At 49.4% G+C, this 20,480-nt stretch overlaps 1 protein-coding gene across 1 annotated transcript in view; it reads right to left on the bottom strand.

The window, feature by feature from the left end:
• Window positions 1-707: 707 nt before the first annotated feature.
• Dcps (decapping enzyme, scavenger) overlaps window positions 708-20,480 on the bottom strand; it is a 44,686-nt gene continuing 24,913 nt past the window's right edge. The window contains exons 3-6 of the mRNA XM_028879062.2: window positions 13,761-13,906; window positions 6,729-6,842; window positions 2,809-2,919; window positions 708-1,167 (exon numbers count right to left, since the gene is read on the bottom strand). Coding sequence (XP_028734895.1) covers window positions 901-1,167; window positions 2,809-2,919; window positions 6,729-6,842; window positions 13,761-13,906 — 638 coding nt within the window. The 3' untranslated portion in view covers window positions 708-900. The remainder of the gene's footprint in view (window positions 1,168-2,808; window positions 2,920-6,728; window positions 6,843-13,760; window positions 13,907-20,480) is intronic.

The following is a 20,480-nucleotide window of genomic DNA, read 5'->3' as shown; positions in this document are numbered from 1 at the left end:
TCAGCCTCTGACACCCCGAAGTCCGTTCCTGGCCTCAAGATTCCGTGAGGCAAAGCTCTGTCACAGCCTGGCCCCTGGGCCCTCCACTGCAACCAGATCATTTTGCCGTGACAAGTGTTTTGAACTTTCCGGCTGCCCCGCATGACTTTGTTTTGTCTTCCTTCCTAGATAACAGACCCAAGGCCAGGGACATGCCGACCAAGTACTGTACAGAAGCAAAGGCAGGCTTCTGGGGTTTGCATCATCTGCTTCTCGGGAAAACGCTCCCCATTCCAGGCATCAAACCCCAGCCCCCTCATCACATTGATCAACAGCCCTGACGCACACACAGGGTGTAACCTCATTACTGGGGAGGGAAGAAGGAAGTGGCATCTAAAGCCTCCACAGACTATTTCTGGAAAGGTTTTGAATTTGGTTTTTATGGGTGGGAGTAACGTGCCCAAGAGGAGAGTTGGCGAGAGAGGAACACAGCAGTAGAACCGGAGGCGAGCAGTGCAGACTCAGGACAAAGGAGTCGACAGGTACAGAGAGCATGGGGAGGTGGAGGAAGTCCTCGAACCTTCCAAGAGGCTGTGACTCACTGGCTGTGGTGACACCCTGAAACTTTCCACCCTTCCCAAGATGTCCCTACCAGCTCTGCCCACTCACCTTCCCTACCACTTGTCTCCCCTCCACCCACTGCCTCTGCCAGGCTACACCATCGGTCCTCACCAATAAGAAAGTACTTTATTCTCCTGTGAGGAATAAAACAGTACAAAATACATCATACACTTGACCTTTGCTGAAAGGCCAAGAAACTACAAAATACGTTTCAGGAAAATCCCTCGGAGATAAAAATCCAGCCCACACTACCCCAAGCCCGGCCCACTAGTTCCCCTCTCTTCAGGCACTCTCCGCAACTCAGGGTCGCTGGCTTCCTTGCAGGAGCTGAAGCAGGGGGTCATCGGTCCTAAGCGCAAAAGTAAGAGTGCGCCGTTGATAGTGCTTGGGGTCACACTCCAGGTTCTCGATGACCTCAGCCAGCAGGTGTGCCCGCTCCACCCCTGAGCCGGGGGTCTCGAAGCCCAGGGCGGTGAAGTGCACGTGCAGGTGATAGTACGAGGGCAGGTAGTGTAGGTACACGCGCAGCCGGTCTCCCGTCACCTGGTAGCGCTTCTGGATGGCTTCCTGGTAAGGAAAGACGGTGGCGCAGGGTCATCATGGGGCCGGGCAGCCAGCATCCCGTCCTCTGACCAACCCCACTGGACCCCTTACATCCTTGCTACAGCTGGCCTGGGAGGGCTTACAACCCCCCTCCCCCGCCAGCTCTCTGCCCCGCCTGCCTTCCATCCTGGTCTGCTAAGAAGCTGAAAACCGTGGTGACAAGCAAGCTGAGACACCCCTCAATGGAAATGACTCTCAGTCAGTCGCCCCAGAAAACATGGGCCTCTTCCTTTGGAAGTCCAAGATGTCCCAGCTCCTAAGGTCAGCCCAGAGCCCCGGGACTGGAGACCTGTAGCACCTATCAATCTTGAAGCAGGCAGGAGGAAGCATCCTCTTGGGATGAGGCTATGTGGAGATGGGGCTGTGCTCAGAACTTGGTGACAGGGAAAGGATGCAGGGAGAGATTTCAGGGAGGGCTTGCAGGCCTCAGCAGGGCTCCTTGTGAAAGAAGAAAGTACTTCAGTTGGCTCCGGTTCCCTTTCCCACCTCCACCTCACTCAGAGACAGAAAGAGTCCTACCAACCCCAGAGTTCCCTCAGAAGAGAAAACCACTTAGGCCTCTGTGGGCTCAGAATTTAACCCCAAATCATACTCTGCCTTTGGTGCTACCAGTGGAGAATCACAGCAGCAGGGTGAACTGGGGGAGGGGGGGGGGTCACTTTCTGGGATAAGCAGAGCTGATGGGCAGGACAAGGCTGCCCACACTGCCAGGGCAGGGAAGTGAGACCCAGTTCCTCCCAGAGAGAACACTCCTCTGTGCCACTGTCTCTCTCCAAAGGCTACTTCTTGAGAGAAACCAGTGGCTCCGAAAAGGAAACGCCAGCCAGAGAAGGGCTCCAGGGGGAGAAGGCAGTTAGGGCACAGGGGGGAGGGAGGCAGTATCTAGTAAGCACCTCAGTATTGTCCTGAAAGGGGCAGAGTGCTTCCTGGCTAGCCAGTCTCGTGACTGTTGGCCCTGAGAGGACAGGTGCCTTTACACATTTCAGAAAAAAGGCTAAGGCTCAGCTTGTACAGTAGTGGTTTCAAAAGGAATCCCAACAGACCCTGAGGTCCAGGGACCTCAGAGGTGAAGAAAGTGACCTGTTCAAGGCCCTGAGGTAGTTAGGACCACAAACCCAAGCTTCTAGCCATTCTTCTCTCACCCTCTCCTGCCCCGATGGCTCCTTTCGCTATCCCACAATGTCCCTGATAAAGTAGTACCTCCGGAAGGAACATTAGGTGCTGCAGAATTAGCCTGCCTTCAGTCTAGGTGAGGAGGTATGTGCATCTATACAAGTCTTGTGACCAATATCCAAGGAACTTGTCCAGCACAAGGTAGTTGTCATGAACAAGACAGGTGACTGGGCTGGGAGGGACCCAATCTGTGGGGAAGAGGAGCATCCTACATGGGACCTGTAGACAAAGGCAGGGGAGGGCAAGTCTGGGGCAAGGAAAGGTAGATAAAAGAAGAGCTGGAGTGTTGGGCAGGACCACCTGAGACCCAACCTAGTGAGTTCTAGTAGTGTTCACGACTGAAATCCAGATGGACTTTGAAAAGAGTGAGGAAAAAGACCCAGGGGACACACTGGAATCTGCTAGAAGCCTGGGCATTGTGAAGCAACTCACTTGTCCTTCCCGGAGAATGTTCCTCAGTAGTGGCAGGTGCTCTGGAGTGAGGTCCCGAAGTGATTTGATACCCCGGCGATGGCAGATGGCGATCAAGTACAGGTCATCAAGCTGTGCAGACACCAAAACAGGACAGTGCTAGGTTCAGCAGGGAGGCTACCCGCCAGGGCACTCCTACCCACAAGGCCCATCCAGGAGACCCTACAGCAGGACCAGTGAGCAGGTACTATAGGTGTCTGTCTGCCCTGGATGACAAGACCAGCTGAAGAACAGGATTTCTGTGTATTCTTCCTGCTAAAACATCTTAAGAAGTAGGTCTGGTGGTACATGCCTGTAATCCCAGCACTCAAGCAGAAGGACTGAGAGATTAAGGCCAGTCTGGGCTATACAACAAGACCCTTTCTCAAAAAGTAGAAAAAGGGGGTTGGGGATTTAGCTCAGTGGTAGAGCACTTGCCTAGCAAGTGCAAGGCCCTGGGTTCGGTCCTCAGATCCAGGAAAAAACACAAAACAAAACAAAGAAAAAGTAGAAAAAAACCGAGAAAGAAAAGAAAAAGAAACAAAAACAGAAACAAACGAAAGTTTATCTCTCAAAAAAAACCAAAACAATAAAATTCATCCTCTGGGAATGTCTACATACTCTACAGAGTTGACAGGGAGAGACGGGCAAGTTCGGAAAGAGGCAAGCACAAGTCTTTGTCCCGAAGAATTTACAACTTAATCCATGTCATTCTACTGTATGAAATAAAGCATGGCAGCTTTTTTCCTCCTGTGGTACTGAGAACAGAACCCAGGGTCTTCTGCATGCCTCTCACAATCTCTATTGGTGAGCTACTTCCCCATGACATAAAGGAACCAACACACAAGAGCGAAGAGACCCCAGCTAGCTGGGTGATCCAGAAAGCCCTCCTAGAAAAGGCCGGGCAATGGGTCTAGAGAGAACTCTGACAGCGAAGGCTCGGGGAGGCAGCTGAATGTACACAGAGCCAAAGGTGCACGCAAGGGTGTGGGGGACACGTGGAGGAAAGGAGGCCAGGGGTCCGTCCGCAGCGAGTGCCACAGCAACTGTCAGCTCTTTCTCTCTTTCCTATCTCAATGGTTCACAGATAGGCCCTTCCTGCAGTCCTTCCTGTAAATGGTGCCTGGCTGAAAACCTGGAGGTCACAACAGAGCACAGAGCCCGTGTCAACAAGATCTTGTGCCAGAGAGCAAATAAACTCTTTCTCCAGCCCGGAAACCCTTCCCACACCCTCCCTGCTCCCCAAACCTTGGCCTTGCTTGGTTATCACAGCCATGTGCCAGGCCGAGGAGTGAAGTCCAGAAAGAATCCAATGGCCCCTAGTCCTGAACTCTGACCTGCTAGATTCCTCAAGGAGATGATTTGGAGACCATGAGTCACCCAGCCAAATCCCTAAGAGCCCTAACTTGAGAACTGGGAACGAGAGCATCCATATAATGCCTGGTGTCCAAGTATGTCATTCTCTTCATGGCAGTCATTCTTCTCACAGAGTTCCAAGAATCTGGGCTCTGCCCCTCAGCTGCTGTCTGTGCTGTGCTCATTAGGCCTTTCTTTACAAAAGTCCCATCTGGACCCTCCCTGCATGTCTTGTGTCCAGGTAATGTACCTTCACATTAGTGAGCAGACCAAGGGGAAACCAGGAGACACAAGCGCTTGATGTTGGGCATGTATTTTGGCTGTAGGATATATTACTGTCATGGGACACTCAAAATAACAGAGCACTTGTTTTAAATGGTATCAGTTAAAAAATCCCAAACGCCACGCTAAACAGTGTCTCTCCTCTACTGGCATGGAACGAGGCATGGAGCCTGGGCTGAGGGTCAGCTCGCAGGCTGGGCGTGAGAAGGAGAAGGAACCATTCTGTGACATGACTCATGATGAAAGGTTTTCTGCAGGCGGCCAAAGATTCTCCTGGCACAGAGGAATGCGCTGAGAAAAGCTAGACAAGAACAGGTGAGGCTTCAGACCAGTACTCCAGAAGGTGGCTCATTGGTCATGCTGGGGAGACTTTTTATAAAGCAGGATGGGGGAGGGGAGGGGAAATCAAAGTCAGTTTTCTGGCCAAGGGCAAGACTGGGAATGGCAGGAGTATTAGCCTTATCTTAACCCCTAGGGACTCAAAGGAAGGATTCCTGGCCTGAGGACTTTAGGCCAAAAAGTTTAAGCTGTGTGAACTGAAAATGTATTATATGTCCATGCATATATATTTATAGTTGTGATATACAAGGGTTACTTCTGGAAGCTAAGAAGAGGTGACAGGTGGTTTCTGAACAAGGGGCTCTGAGGAATGTGGAGTGAGGGAACCTACCCTTCCTTCCCAGCCTTTGTACCAGATATACTTTATCACAGGCATGCAATAACAACAAAAGAATCGCAAAAGAACATATAGGCAATCTCTCTCTCTCTCTCTCTCTCTCTCTCTCTCTCTCTCTCTCTCTCTCTCTCTCTCTTTCCCTTGAGACAAGGGTTTCTCTGTGTAGCTCTGGCTGACCTGGAACTCACTCTGTAGACCAGGCTGGCCTCGAACTCATGGAGAACCACCTGCCTCTGCCTCCCAAGTGGTGGGATTAAAGGGGTGCGCCACCACTGCCTGGCATGTAGGCAATCTCTTAATAGAAAGAACTTAACAGAACTGTGGTGGCACACAGTCCTCATGAAGGCTGGGGAATCACAAATTTGAGGTTAGCTTGGGCTAGAGATCAAGACATTGTATAAACTAAACAAAGAAAGGAGTAGGTGGAGCATGACCTAGGAAGGCATAACCTCTAGCACACCAGACACTGGCTACATATTTGTTGAAAGGATGAAAGCAAGAACAAATAAATACAACCAGGGCCACCTGTTTGGGGACAATAAACATACTTCTAAGGCTAGAGAGAGCTCATGGCTAGAGCTCTTGCCTACTGTGTATGGCCTCTTAGGTTTGACTCTCAGCAGAAAGGGAGAGGAGGAGAAAGAGGAGAACAACGTTTCCAGGAGACGAGGCAAGCGAGACTCAAGGGTGCCAGGAAGGATCCTCCATCTCCTTGATTCTTCCTTTGACCCTTCCTTTGACCCCAGAACAAGAGTCAGATGCTCAGCTAGGACCCGTCTTACTGCTGGGGACGCTGCCAAGTTCTCAGGGAGCGATGACGTTCACCGCTGTCACAAGTCAAGGAGCTGAGGCACTGGATAAACTATGGCCCTGTGAACACAACTAAGGAGAGGTTGGGAAGGGCCAACCTTCACTGTGAAGCCAGGTGTAACACTCGAGGTGGCCCTCCCCTACTCCTGCAGAGTGGAGTCCCAGCCATGTAGCTGGGCCCAGTGCAGTGTCCACAGCCTTCCCTACCTTCAAGAGGACAGGAAGTGGGCGGCTCTGCCGGCAGGCCAGAAAGATGCCTGACAACCCTGGGCAGATGCTGGTGATTTCTGGTCTCTGTGCCACCGGCTCAAGCGCACTCAGGGTTTCTGTAATGGAAGTGTACGAGTCTATCTTGATGTCTCTCTGTGATCCCTAGGCTGTAATCTCCTTGCAGTCCCAAGCACTTTGGTCTTCAAGAGTCCCATGAGGCAGTTCTTCCTGTCCACACCTACTTCCCATGACTAACCAGGCTTTAACCCGGGATTTCCAGGGGAAGGCTGCCCAAGGGGACACACAGCCTACCGCCATGGAGGCAAGCATCCCCCACTCTACCTTTCCGCTAAGAGCAGAGTCAGAAGAGGCTTTAAGCTGATCCATGGAAGCACAAGTGGCTGCCCAGGACAGCTATGCACTGTCAGCTGGAGGAGCTCAGGCCACTCCTTAATGGATAACAGTGGTCAGCGCTGTAAGGGAGCAGGGCCCCCAAAGGCAGGCAGGCAGGCCAGCAGCTTGGAGGCAGGAGCTTAGAGGTCGGAGTGCTCCAGCACCTGGTGTTTACCTGCTGCTGGTTCCACTTGAGGTCTGGGATGAGGACGAAGCCATCAGAAGGGTCTGGGTTCTCAAAAACAATCCGGTCAGCTTCAGCCTTCTTGTCAAGAATATTATACACCCACTGGAAGGAGAGAGAGAAAGGGTTTACAAATTCACTCTAGCTGACTGGGGCCTTCCAAGAACAATGCCCCCACTATAAAAGGCTACAAACTCGGGATGTGCAATCACTGGCTCTGGAAGACGATCCACTCTGGAATCCTAGCTATCACTGTTACCAGTGACACAGGTCTCTGCAGCTCAGATGGGGTTGGGCCCTTCAGGTTTCTCCTGGTCAACATAGACAGCCACACCCCCTCCCTGCCCCTGTACTGACCTGTCTAGTGCCTACCAAAGCAGGGGAGACACTGTATATCCATAGACCAGTCAAGGAGGCCAAGAGCATAGAAGTTTCTTTTTGTAACGGCAGCCAGCCACAGTGCAGTAAAGCCTTTGGTTCTACAGGCCAATGAGTGAGTGAGAACTGTCACTTGGAGATACTGAAAATACTATGTATCAGCAGGCCTTGTTGATGGGCCCCCCAAGTCAAAGCAAAACAGAAAGTCACACAGACACAGGAGGTTTCAATGATACTCTCACGGGATTTCCAGTCCTCTTACTACCTTTTGATTAGTAGACGACAGTCTTTGGAGGACCCTTCCCTAGTCCTGAATAGACTCCAAGGACATCAATGTACAGTTACATCTTGGGAAGTGTGTAGGGGGGACCTTTGTGAGGAAACCAGACTTCAAGAAGGTTAGGCTGAGGGGCTCCCAAGTTCACAGCACTCAAGAGCCCAGGAGCCTCTGGTTCATCTCTGTTTCCCTAGCTATAAGAGCCCTTTGCACCCAGGGGTACCCCACATCCAAAAGACATGGCTGCTAGCAAATGGGGTGAAATGAACGACTACTCCTTTCTCCAAGACAGAAGGACTTCCAGGTTCACGAATAGAGGAGGCAAGGCCTTGAAAATCCTCTCCCCACTCTCAGAAGTGCTGGCATAGGCAGTGTCCCCAAAGGCCAAAAGCAGGGGGCTGGCCCGGGGTCTGTACCCAACTAGTCAGTACCCAGCTGGAACAGGGGCAGAGGGAAGAGGACATCCGCTGGAGACACCTGGGCTTCTGGGGTCCCAACAGTTATTCAAGGAGACACTTCAGTTCAGAGGGCTTGCAGACCCCACTAGATTTCCAGGACAGACCAATGAATCAAAGGGCCTCCCTAGAACAAGCCAGGATGAGCCACTTCCTGGAAGGTGTCTGGAGAACACTTGTGAAGGGACCAGCTTGCACACAGCAGCATGTTCCCTCCCAGATCCTGGATGAGGAACAAACCACATCCAAACATCTATTTTCACAGAGAGATTCTTTATCGAGAGGGCAAGCAAAGTGGGTGATTTCTGACTCAGGCAGAAAACAGCAGCAAATGACCTTGCAGGTGTGTGTGTGTGTGTGTGTGATTTTTAAGAGGAAAAAAAGGACAGATCTGTGTTAGAATGGGCTAGGATGTGATGGTTTGTTTTGATTGGGCATGTTAATTAGGGTAGGCAAAAAGAGAGCTTTTGATTGTTAGACTTCAATACTTTGATAGCTGGACCTTGGTAATCAGGCTCAGGAATGAGTCTGGCAAGAGAAAGTGTCCAAATAAGGGAACAGACCTTGGTGGCTAGCTTTAAGGATGTAATCTATGGTTTGCAAGGGAGAAGGAAGGGGGAAGGGCAAGGCCTGCTAGCGCCATGTTTGCCATGCCCAGGCTGCTAGCGCCCTTTAACTCGGAGATGGCTTCTTCACAAATGCCTGCGGCTGAGCCACACACAAGCTAGGGTCAAGATTCTTCCAGAAGCATTTCCTCTGCTACCAGAGACATCTTTGGAAGAAAAAGGGCCAGCAAAGCTAACTAAAGCCTCTCAGAAACGGGAAGGAGGGAGACCCCGGCGACTTCTATCATGGAAAGTCCTGGTGCACCTCACAGCTGGCCTCTAGGACTATCCCTTGCCCAGAGGCACACACCTCCCAATGGAGAGCAACACATACTGTCACAAAGCACAAATGAGCCCTGGAGCATGACAGCGTGTCCTCAGCTGCACTCTGACTTGCTTCCACCATGGGCAAACAACTGAACCCTCTTACCCAAAACAGTCTCCTAAGGCTCGTGCATGAGGCTTACGGGGAAGATTTTAACCAGGACATGCACTTAAAAGCCTGATCCCAGAGCCTGCACGAAGGAAGTGCCCAAGACGCAGCAACAGTGCAGAGGTGACAGTGGGGCAGTTTAATGGAGGTTGGAGGCTGAGTGGCCACAGCAACCTGCTATCATCATCCCCGGTTTGCAGGTGAGGAAGAAGCAGGCGGGAGGAATTTCAGGCAAGCCCATGTAATTCCAAGCCTAGGAACCAGGGCACAGCACATCCTGCCTCCTGGGAAAGGCCAGGCCAAGGGCAGGAACCTGCAACCACAGGAAGTCCTATGGCCAGCAGCCCAGAGAAGAAAGGCAGGGAGAGAAGGATACGAAATTCACACAGAACTCACACAAATCACACAGAGTCAGGGAAGGGGAGGACTGCCCTTGAACGCCAGTCCTGGTGGGCAGTTTAGACTCCATGGAGCTACAATGTGACACTGGCAACAACTTCTACATCCTCTCTCCTCCATGGGCCTCTCAAGGGACATATGGCCCCTTTCCATTCCCCCTCCATTCCCCCTCCGCTCACACATCCCACCTCTCTCCTCTGGCCATGCTTTCCCTCCTGCCTATGCCATCCAGGTGTGTGCACAGCATACTTCTTCCCCGTTCCCCTGCACTATCTGTCTGTGGTGATGGCAGCTCCACTCAGAACCCTTTCCGGTGCTGGCAACAGCGGTGGGCACATGATAAATGGGATGCCTCTTAGTTCTCACAAACCTAACTGGGAGGATGTGTGAGGCACAACTTCCAGACAAGGAAACCTGGGCTCTCGGGTTAAGGAAAATGCCCCACTGCTTTTGGCCAGCAGAACGAGAATCCAAACACCAGCGATGCAGAGCTGAATGTGATGGCTTGCAAATGGACATTTTTAGCCAGGTGATCTTGAAGGCTTCGGGTCAGGACACACCACTGCCATTTTCGGTCTTTATTGAACCTTTACTGAGTACTTCAAACTTGAGGAACCAGACAAAGTCATTTGCTAAGAACCCAGACAGCCTGGTTTTATGTCTTGTCTCCAAAAGACCTGTGTGGAGACTGAGGTAATGCATGTAAAACGCCTACAACAGTTCCTGGCACCCAGCACGTGCTCAATAAATCCCAAACTGAACATATTGTTTTCCACATAAGCTCCCCCTCTCCCCACAATAGTCAACATCCTGCCCTCGTTAACAAAGGCTCCACTGTCCATTCTTCACTCTGGCAGGACCCAGCGTCACCCCACAGTCCTTCCTCTCTGTAGCACCCTTCCGAGCCTTGTAACCCAGCGGGGGCTTCCTCCTGAGTGGCTCCTGTCTTTCCCTGCTTTGGATCCGTGCTGGTCTCTAGTCCTCCTCCATTTGCACTTGTTACATTTGACCACACTATCTAAATCTTTAGAAACCTCACAGATACTTAGGGCTGGAAGACTGGCTCAGGAGATAAAGCACCTGCCACATAAGCAAAAGGGCCAACCAGAGTTCAGATCCCTAGCATCCTCATAAAAAAAGCTGCTGGTAGTAATCTGTATGGGTGCTCAGAAGGCGGAGACAGGGGATCCCAAGGGCAAGCTGGCTAGCTAAGCTAGCTGAATCTGCACTCTCTCAGTTCAGTAAATAAAGTGGAGAAAGACGGAGACCTCTGGCCTCCACAAGCAGCAGACATGTGTACCTGCATCTACATACATGTGCACCCACACAGATGTGAATATCTATATACATATGCACACACTAGACACCTGTACACAGGCCAAAAAAAAAAAAAGGAAGAGCATAGAAATTTTAAGTGTACATGTAGAGCTGTCAAAATGGCTTATAGATAAAGGCACTTATTGCCAAACTTGATGGCCTGAGTCTGACCCCCAGAACCCACAAGCTGTCCTCTGACTTCCACCTGTACACTACGGTGCACACATATGTGTGCACACACATACATAATAAAAAATAAATTAAATGTAAAATATTCATTAAGAAAATAAAACGCACATGCACCAGGTCTAGTCCTTGAAGGGCCAGACAGTGGATAAAAACCAGAATCTCCTGCTGTTATATTTAAGAATGTCCTCCAGTACTTGTGAACGTCTGGTCTCCTGAACACCGTCTACAGACCTCCTCCAGGTCACTCAAGGCCATCCCCACTGACCCTGTGTAACCTGTGCCCGGTCATACCAATACCAAGCCTCTGGACCTGTTCTTTCCTCTGCCTTGTCCATCTTGTCAACTTCTACATGTCTCCTAAAACTCAGGGGAAGGATTCCACGTATGGGACCTCATGTCTACACTGGCTCCTTTCACTGCATCACCACCATGCTCACATAGCCCACCAGTGGGCCTGTGTCATTATTACTACTGTCTATCTGCATGGCCATCTTCCCTGGGACTTCAGACATTAGCAAGGGCTTGTCAGCTGGAGTCTCCTTAAAGCCCTGCACAGGGCCTGGAGCACAGCGGATACTCAATAATACAAAGACTGCTGCCAGTTACGCTAGAAGTTTGTGTCAATCGAGATTTGGAAGAAAGGAGTTCTGCTGAATGACTTTTGTTTGCAAGTGGAACTGGGTAATGGTGCACAGTAAGGTAAGTTACATGACTCACATCAGCTAGACGAGGGCCTCGGCTCTTGAATCCCGGATACATACAAATAGCCCCACAGAACACATGTCCCAGAAGGTCCCTCTAGGATCCTACACACAAGTTATCTCGGAATGTGGAGAGACACCTCCTTTCCACCCAGGAGACAGAATAAATGCCAGCACGTTTTTAAAAAGCAAGGGGCTGGGGATGAAGCTCAGCTGGTGGAGCGCTTGCCTAGGATCCCCAGTACCACCTCAAATGAGCGTGATGATATACATCTGTGACCCGAGCATCTGGGGAGTGGGACAGCAGAGGCAGGAAGAGCTGAAGTTCAAGGTCATCTTCTGCTACACAGTGAGTCTGAGGCCAACCTGGACTATATGACACCTCGTGCGATGGTTAGGTTTTGTTGTTGTTGCTCATTTTTGTTTTTGTTTTTCTGAGACAGGGTTTCTCTGTGTAGTCCCGGCTGTCATGGAACTCGACCTACAGACCAAGCTGGCCTTGAACTCAGGGATCACCTGCCTCTGCCGCCTAAGTGCTGGGATTAAGGGCATGTGCCACCACGGCATGATTGTTAATTTTGTCAACTTGACAAAACCAAAATCACCTGGAAAGAGAAAGTCTCAATGAGGGCTTGCCTAGATCAGGTTGTGGGCATGCCTGTAGCAGTGGCTCTCAACCTATGGGTCACAATCCCTAAGGTGCTTGATGACCCTTTCACAGGGGTCACACATCAGATATCCTGCATGCCAGATATTTGCATTATGATTCATAACAGTGGCAAAATTACAGTTAGGAAGTAGCAACAAAATGATTTTATGGTTGGGGGTCACCACAACATGAGGAACTGTATTAAAGGGTCACAGCCTAAGAAAGGTTGAGGACCACTGCTGTAGGGAATCACCTTGATTGACTTAATTGATGTGGGAAGATTCAGTCTGAATGTGGACAGCAACATTCCCTGATTTGGAGCCCTGGACTGTGTAAAAGCCGAGAAGGCTTAGCTGAGCACTAAGCACGCATGTATTCATTCTCTCTGCTCTTAACTATGGATGTGATGTGACCAGGTGTCTCGGCTCCTGACACTGACTTCCCCACAGTGGTGAACTATAATCTGGAATTGTGAGCTAAAATAGCTCCCACCCCAGGTTGCTTTTATCAGGATATTTTAATCACAGCAACTGAATGAAACTAGGGCACCTTGTCTCAAATTTTAAAAAAGAGGAGACGATAAAAGATCTTGAGCCAGAGGAACTGTGAGCAAATGCTGCTGCGGGGTGGTCATGACTGAACTTCCCAGTCTTATACACTGGGAAGAGGGTTGTCAGCACATGGTCTCCCAGGGCACCTGCTTTCCTCTGACACTGACAGTCTCCCCCCTTCCTTATTTCTTTCTGTTACAACTGACAGAACGGCACCCTCAAGCCTGGCGTCCACCGTTCGTCTGAGGAATGGCTGTGAGCTTCCCATGTAAGAATACTCTCTACCACGTACCCCAAGTAGGGGAAGAGTAGTAAAATAGGCCCAAAGAAAACATGAGTGAGCGATAATGAGAAGGAACCAGTGAATGCCAGGGAGTGGGCAAGGAAGTGACTCATCAATATGCATTCATCATATTTAACTGTGAGTATCCACATGGGGCCAATTCCAGGCAGAGGCTCTGGCTGGCACTGGGCCTAAACCCAAAGAACTGCCAGCATCTCTGAGCTAAGCATCCTGTCTCTGGCTCAGACACAGCACTCTGTCACCCTGTATACACAGGTCTATACCAAACACACACTGGGGACGACAGGTACAGTCTGCTGTGGAATGAATGCAAGGGGAAGGAGGGGCAGGGAAGATTTAGCTCTAAGACTTGTCTCTTGCAGGAAAGACTAGGGATCAGAGGCTGGATCAAGGTCACCCAAGCCAACAGAAGGCTTTTACCCGCCCACAGATGTTTAGCAAAGACACAGTCAGACTATACAGGGCTATGCAGAGCAGGTAAGGTTTCTCCAGCAGGATGGACTTCTCAGAGAACATCAGTACCTCATAAAGGGCCCAAGATCACAAAGCCTGCCCTGACTGTCCCGGATCAAATGGCAACCAGCCCACACCAGGAGGCTCTGCTCCACAGGATCTGTTCACGTTCCTCTTCGTAGTCTCCCAGTCACATACACTGCCCAGACCTAGGGTATTTATGCACTATCTCTGGGATGACCCCAACAGGTGCTTGCAAGAAGAGAAAGCAGCTCCAGGATCCAGAGATTCTGAGTCCCTGCAATTAGTCACCTGGATGCTGAGGCTCTGGGACTCCAGGTGGGGTAAAGTGATGCTCCTGTAGTCGTCTCCAGTCTCTCGGATCAGGCGGAGGTCCTGACGCATGTATTTTTGCAGGTGTTTCTCTGTGGCAGGGTACACCACAGTTGTCTTTATATCTACAATGACAGAACACAGGGTAACTAGAAAGAAAGACCATTAAGCTCATGAGCTGAGCCACACCCCTCACAGGACAAGGCTTTTGCTGATAGCTCACTGGCTCCTCATGAAATTATATCTACCCCCCCACCTCCATGTTCTAGGCAGAGTGGCTAAAGGTTTCTCACTTCTTACACCAAAATGTCTAGGGATGTGGCTTTCTGGATGCAAAGCTAGAAGTGTGGCTTGAAGCCCACTGGCTCCCTTAAGGAGGGGTAATACAGTGTAGCTCAGAGGCTCAATGTGGACTCTGGAGCCAGGCTGTCTCAGCTCAAGGCTTGCCTCTGCCTGCCCCTCACTCACTCTGAGTGGGATTGTGGCCCCAAGTTGGGAATTTGGTCCAGTTACTTAACCTCTGTGTGCTCTGACTGTCCCATATACCAAATGAAGATAGCAACAGTTCTTATGACACAATACTGGAAGAAGAATTGAGTTAGTTACTTGAGAAACACTTAGAACAATGTCTGCTGCTTAGAAACACTTCATAAGTGCTGGATGGGGTGCTTGTGGGATGGCTCAGGGGATAAAGGCACATGATGCTAAAGCCTGATGACTTGTTTAAACCCTGGGATCCACATAGTAGATGGAGAAAACCAACTCTTGCAAGTTGGTCTCTGACCTCTATACATACAGTGTGGTGTGTGTACACACACACACACACACACACACACACACACACACACACACAAATAAATAAATAAATAAATAAATAAATAAATAAATAAATAAATAAGTAAATAAATAGCACTGGACGGTCAATCCAGGTTTCTCCATTGACACCATCACTACTTGGCTTGGACGGCTCTGTGGTGCAATGCACACAACACGTCTACTGCAGCAGCAGGCCAGCCTCAGCTTGGATGCTAGTGTCCCCTTCCTCGGTAACAACCAAACATCTCCAGACATTCCCAAAATACCCTCTGGAATTTTTCAAGAGATTTTAGGTTTTAAAAGAGACTTTAGATTTTAAAAGATTTAATTTTAAAGTGTTTCAATTTGTAAAGACTGGGAACTTTTAATTTTGTAAAATATTTTATATTGTGGTTTTACTAATGTATGATTTGGAGATGATTAAGAAAGGAAAAGTTACAGCTTAACAGTGATGTGTGTGTCAAGGTGACGAGGCATCAACTGTGCTGCATAGTTTTATGTCACTTGACACAAGCTAGAGCTGTCTGAAAGAAGGGGACATCAATTGAGAAAATGCCTCCATAAGATCTGGCCGTAGGGCATTTTCTTAATTAGTGATTGAAGGGGGAGGGACCAGGTGGTGCCAGCCCTGGGCTGGTGGTTCTGGGTTCTACAAGAAAGCAGGCTGAGCAGGCCATGGGGAGCAAGCCAGTTAGCAGCACCCCTCCAGGACCTCTTCATCAGCTCTTGCCTCCAGGTTCCTGCCCTGTTTGAGTTCCTGTCCTGGCTTCCTTTGATGAGGAACAATGCTGTGGAAGTATAACCTAATTAACTTCCTCCTCACCTTGCTTTTGGTCATGGTGTTTCATCATAGCAATAGCAACCCTAACAAAGACACAGTGTTTGTCTATTTGTGTGTCTGTTTAATTGATATAGTCTCACTTTATAGCCCAGGCTGGCTTAGACATCACTATGTAGATCAGGCTGGAGTCGAACATGTGGAGATCTTGCCTTTGTCATAACAGTTTTAATCAGCAAAAAATCCTGAGCCGGATGTGAGGGCAAATGACTTTAACCCAGTCTCTGGAGGCAGAGACAGGCATATCGCTATGTAGGCCCATTCGGTCTACACAGTGAGTTCCAGGACAGCCAGGGCTGTTACACAGAGAAACCTCATTGAAAAACCAAAACTCAAAGAAATTTTGTGATTTTCTTTAGCAGATTATATTTGAATGCCTTGGCCTAGCACCACCGGCCTATGGTGAAGTCCTCCCCATTATTGTCAATAACATCTGGCACAGCTGGTGCCTCAACAAAGACTGCCAGGGGAGGGAAGGATGGTGACCGAGGTGTTGCCAAATCAGCTGGATGTTTCTGAAGAGACCCACATGCCCCTCATGTGGGATTCAGGTGCCCTTTAGGGAACACCACTCATTCTGTCTATCAGCACCCAGCTAAGAACTAGGCGCCTGCACTTTCTGACCGGGTCTGAGGATGCAGTGGTTCTACTGCACTTTTGTGAATGAGACAGCAGAGTGGCAGGGACTCCAAGCTCACCCAGTGTGGTGCCGGAGACACAGCAGAGGCAAGACTGGAGCAAAGGCTGCCTGTGGTGCTTTAATGTAAAAGGCCCCCATAAGCTCATAGGAAGTGGCACTATTTGGAGGTGTGATCTTGTCGGAGGAAGTGTGTCAATGTAGGGGTGGACTTTGAGGTCCCTTTTGCTCAAGTTTCCCTCAGTGTGACTTTCAGACCACTTCCTGTTGCCTGAAAGATGTAGGACTCTCAGCTACCTCGCAAACATCATGTCTGCCGGCACTCTGCCACGCTCCCCGCCGTGATGATAACGGACTGAACCTCTGAACTGTAAGCGAGCCACCCCAATTAAATGTCTTCTTTATAAGAATTGCTGTGGTCGTGTTGTCTTTTCACAGCAACAGAAACTCTAAGACATCATCTTAGCCTAAAACTGGGTGTTCTTTCAAGACAGTGGTCGAATTCTTCTAGAGCCAAGTTGGTTGTCATAGGCAGGTAACACACCAAGCACAGGACTTCCAGTGAACACAAAGCATCCCATTCCATCAGCTCTGGGGCAAGGTGGCATGGTGGGGAGACCCAAGTTTGGGACCAGAGCAGCCAAATGGTTCACCTTTTCTGCTGGGTGAGTCTGGGCATAACGGCTCCTAGAAGGTGATCACAAAAGCTGCCTCCCAGCTGTTGTTGGCACTAAGTAAAGCATGTCATCTGGAGCACCAGAGGCATTAGCCCAGTTCTCTGGACCTGACCCTGAAAAGAAGGCACACAATCCTTACAATGTTCTGGAAAAAAGGACTCTTGCTTTTCACTCTTCAGACTCCCTAGTAACCTATGGTTAGACACCAAGCACATACATTTCAAGAGGCAAGAGACTGCCTGAAACAGACTGAAGGGCACCACCCTGGAACTGGCAGGGGCCTCGAGGAAAAATACCATGACATCTGGAGTGCAAGGCAGAGGATGAAAACAGAGGTCTGGGGCCAAGCAGCCAGGGTGTAAACCCTGAGTCTGCATTCACTAGCTGTGTGATCAAGGGCAAGTGGCCAACCCTCTCTGTTGCTTAATTCCCCTCACCCACATGACCTGGGGGTCACAACAACAGCAGCATCCTGGCAGTGCTGGTACAAGAACTACAGAAGCTAGTGGGCAGAAGACATTTAGGAACTCTCTCTCACACACAGAAGGGACAGACCGACACCAGTGTCTGTCCACCCACGTTTTGTTGTGCTGTCAGTTGCCTGAACTGGAGAGAGCTGTGCCTTGGCAAGGAAAATCTGTGAAAGCTGGGAAGGAATCCTGGAATGAAGGTGAGTGAGGTTGACACTGGAAAACAGCCTGACTCTGCTGGCAGGGGACACACAGCCCCGGGCATATAGCCTGGGGCTCCTAGATGGTCCTGAGAGCGAGCCCTGGTCTGCCCAGGCTTGTCGAGAATCCAGCCCAGCCACCCAGGGTGCAGGGAGACAGGAATCTTACCAAGCCAGCCCTCACCTGCCTTCCACCCACCTCAGCGCTGAGAAACTCCTGAGGCGGGGTCCTTCCTTGCCCAGAAGCTGCTGGAGTACCACAGGTCGCCCTCGTGGAGCCCTGCCTGCCAGTGTGAGGCTTGGGCCCAGTCACTCCACCCCACCCCACCCCCTTTCCTCTGCCTCTGCTCAGTCACCTAACACTGCACTGACAAGTGCCTCTCTCTAAGCATGGCGTGGCAATTCCCAGTGCCAGCCAGATCCTCCCAGCAGAGGATTCCTAAGCTTCTTTGCCTCCCTTGGGTTTCAGGCCAGCTTGACAGCCTCCTTGGTCTAGTCTCCCCCTACCACCGACTTACTGCACAGGTTTCCTGTCTACCTCCCCATGAGAACAAAGAGTCCAATAACAGATTTGACTTATTTATTTTTACTATTTATTCCTGGAACCTTGCAAGCAGTAAGCACTCAATAATAATTACTGCACAAATGGACACGTGAATTTGGCTTTTTCAGACTTTAAACCTTGGAAGGACATTTGTGTCCCAAATGGAATAAAGTCTCTGTGGAAAAAAAAAAAAAAAAATCAATGTTTCTTTTTCAATGCTGTTTTCCACTGGCAGTCTCCAAACCACCTCCAGAGTCTCACCTGCAGCTGAACTTCAGGAGTTTGGTCAAGAGCTGATGATCGATAAACACACAGACGCCTATTAAAAATATGCTGGAGAACAGGAGACACCTGAACAATTGCTACAGCTCCCAGAGGTCACCAATAATTACACAAGAAAACAAGGCCCTCTCCTTAACCTGACTGTTAATGCAGACTCTGAATTCAAAATCACAAAGAAACCCCAGCAAATCAAACCCCAAGAACCTTTCCCATCGAGAGTGGCTTTAATACTCTTCCAAAAGGTCCATGTTAAGGATGCAATGGTGCATGTCTGCAGCCCCACCATTTGGGAGGCTGAGCCCAGGATTTTGAGGCCAGCATGGCAATATAGGAGATCCAGTCTCAATAAACAAAACAATCCAAAATGTTAAAGCTAAAAAACAGAAAGGCTGGGGAACTGCTCCAGAAAAGACTAAATAGATGTACCTGAGGGGGCTGCAGTAGATTCCATGTGGGACAAAAGTCCTGCTTTACACAGGACACTGAAACAGGCACAGTTAATAATGGACCCTACAGCATGGAACAACTTTGTATAAATGTGAAATCTGGTGGCATGTTCTTCCAGAGGATCCAAGCTCATTCGATTTCTAGCACCCAAAGCTGGTGGCTCACAACTGCCTTTAACTCCAGCTTCAGTGGGACTTGACTCCTTTGACCTCTGCAAGCACCTGTACCCACACATGTTCTCTCTCTCTCTCTCTCTCTCTCTCTCTCTCTCTCTCTCTCTCTCTCTGTCACACGCACGCACGCATGCACGCACGCACGCCTTAAAATAAAAATAAAATTTAAAAATGTGAGATTTTCTAAAATGAATAGTTTGTCAACTTTCAGACTTGCATCCAGAACAGCACTGTATCTAAAGTGGAGGGAGAGCAAAGCAAAGAGAGACACAGGGAGGTCTTTGATCGTTTCCACTGCTTTCCTCTAGGATGTTTCTGTTACTGTGGTCCTTTCACTTTTTCAAAGTAAGTGCTTAACAAAACAGAAAAGGTGTCAATATCCTTTAGAACCTTGGCTTGAGATACTAACAAATGTACCAGACTCCATGTTAAGCCAATAAGTGTATTAACACATTTGTTTCTCACAAGCAAAGTGACTGGGTCCCGTTTTACATATGAGGAAACAGATGCTAAAGCTTGAGTAGTCCTGCGGCCCCTGGCACCATAGTGGCAGCCTTGTCTAGCCACTAGACAAAACTACTTGGGATCCCTCTCTGGCAAATGCCACCAGGCAAGTTCGCTTGAGGGATCACCTGTTCTGCCTGGCATGGTCAATACCCCACAACTCTTGCACCCCAAACCCTTCCTGTTTGTGTAGCATAAGAAGTAACAAGGAATTCCTCAACCATGGCCTCTTGCTGGCATCCTTTAAAAGACCACACCGGGACAGCCTTAAATCCTTCAAAAGCTCACCTCTTGAATGTCCACAATGTAATAAATAATTCCATGGGACTCCAAACACAGACTCCTGCCTGTCATGTTCTGTTAAATTTTACTTTTTATTTTGTACTCAAGCTGCATTTGCAGAGGCTGAATGAAGAGTCAAATGGTGATTGCTTCACAATTTTTCACTACACCCTGCTCCCCGACCTCTAGCCCCATGCAGGCCCACCTGGAACTCTACTCACCACTTTTTTGGCTTTTCTCATTCCTACTTGACTTTCGAGGTTTGCTATCATTGCACTGGCCGCTCTTTCTGGAAGATAAAAATTTTTCTCCAACTGGTCCTCTACCAAGTACATATGCACACACAAACACATGTCTGGCCACGCGTCTCCCAAGCCCCCTTCTCACTGAAGCAACATCAGTTTTTGATAAACTCATATTCGATGCTACCACTGTTTTTCCTGCTTAGCACAATTTCTAATGTTCAAAATTAGTAATTACTTTTTTACTTGGTTAATTTTCTGTTAGGATCATCACTTCAAGAGTTTGGTCAAGAGTCAATGATCTGTAAACACACAAATATCTGTTAAAAAATATGCTGGGGAGCCAGGAGTGGTGGCGCACGCCTTTAATCCCAGCACTCGGGAGACAGAGGCAGGCGGATCTCTGTGAGTTTGAGGCCAGCCGGGGCTACAGAGCAAGTTTTAGAACAGCCAAGGCTACACAGAAAAAACCCTGTCTTGAAAAACAAAGCAAAAATGCTTGGGAACAGGAGACATATATGCAATCTCTGCATTTCCCACAGGTCACCCAGTGATCATAGAGGAAAAATATACCCCTCCTCATCCTC

The sequence above is a fragment of the Peromyscus leucopus genome, chromosome 7 (assembly GCF_004664715.2).
Source record: "Peromyscus leucopus breed LL Stock chromosome 7, UCI_PerLeu_2.1, whole genome shotgun sequence".
Taxonomy (NCBI): domain Eukaryota; kingdom Metazoa; phylum Chordata; class Mammalia; order Rodentia; family Cricetidae; genus Peromyscus; species Peromyscus leucopus.
Note: the sequence above shows the minus strand (reverse complement) of the source record. Positions and strands in the feature narration are given on the sequence as shown.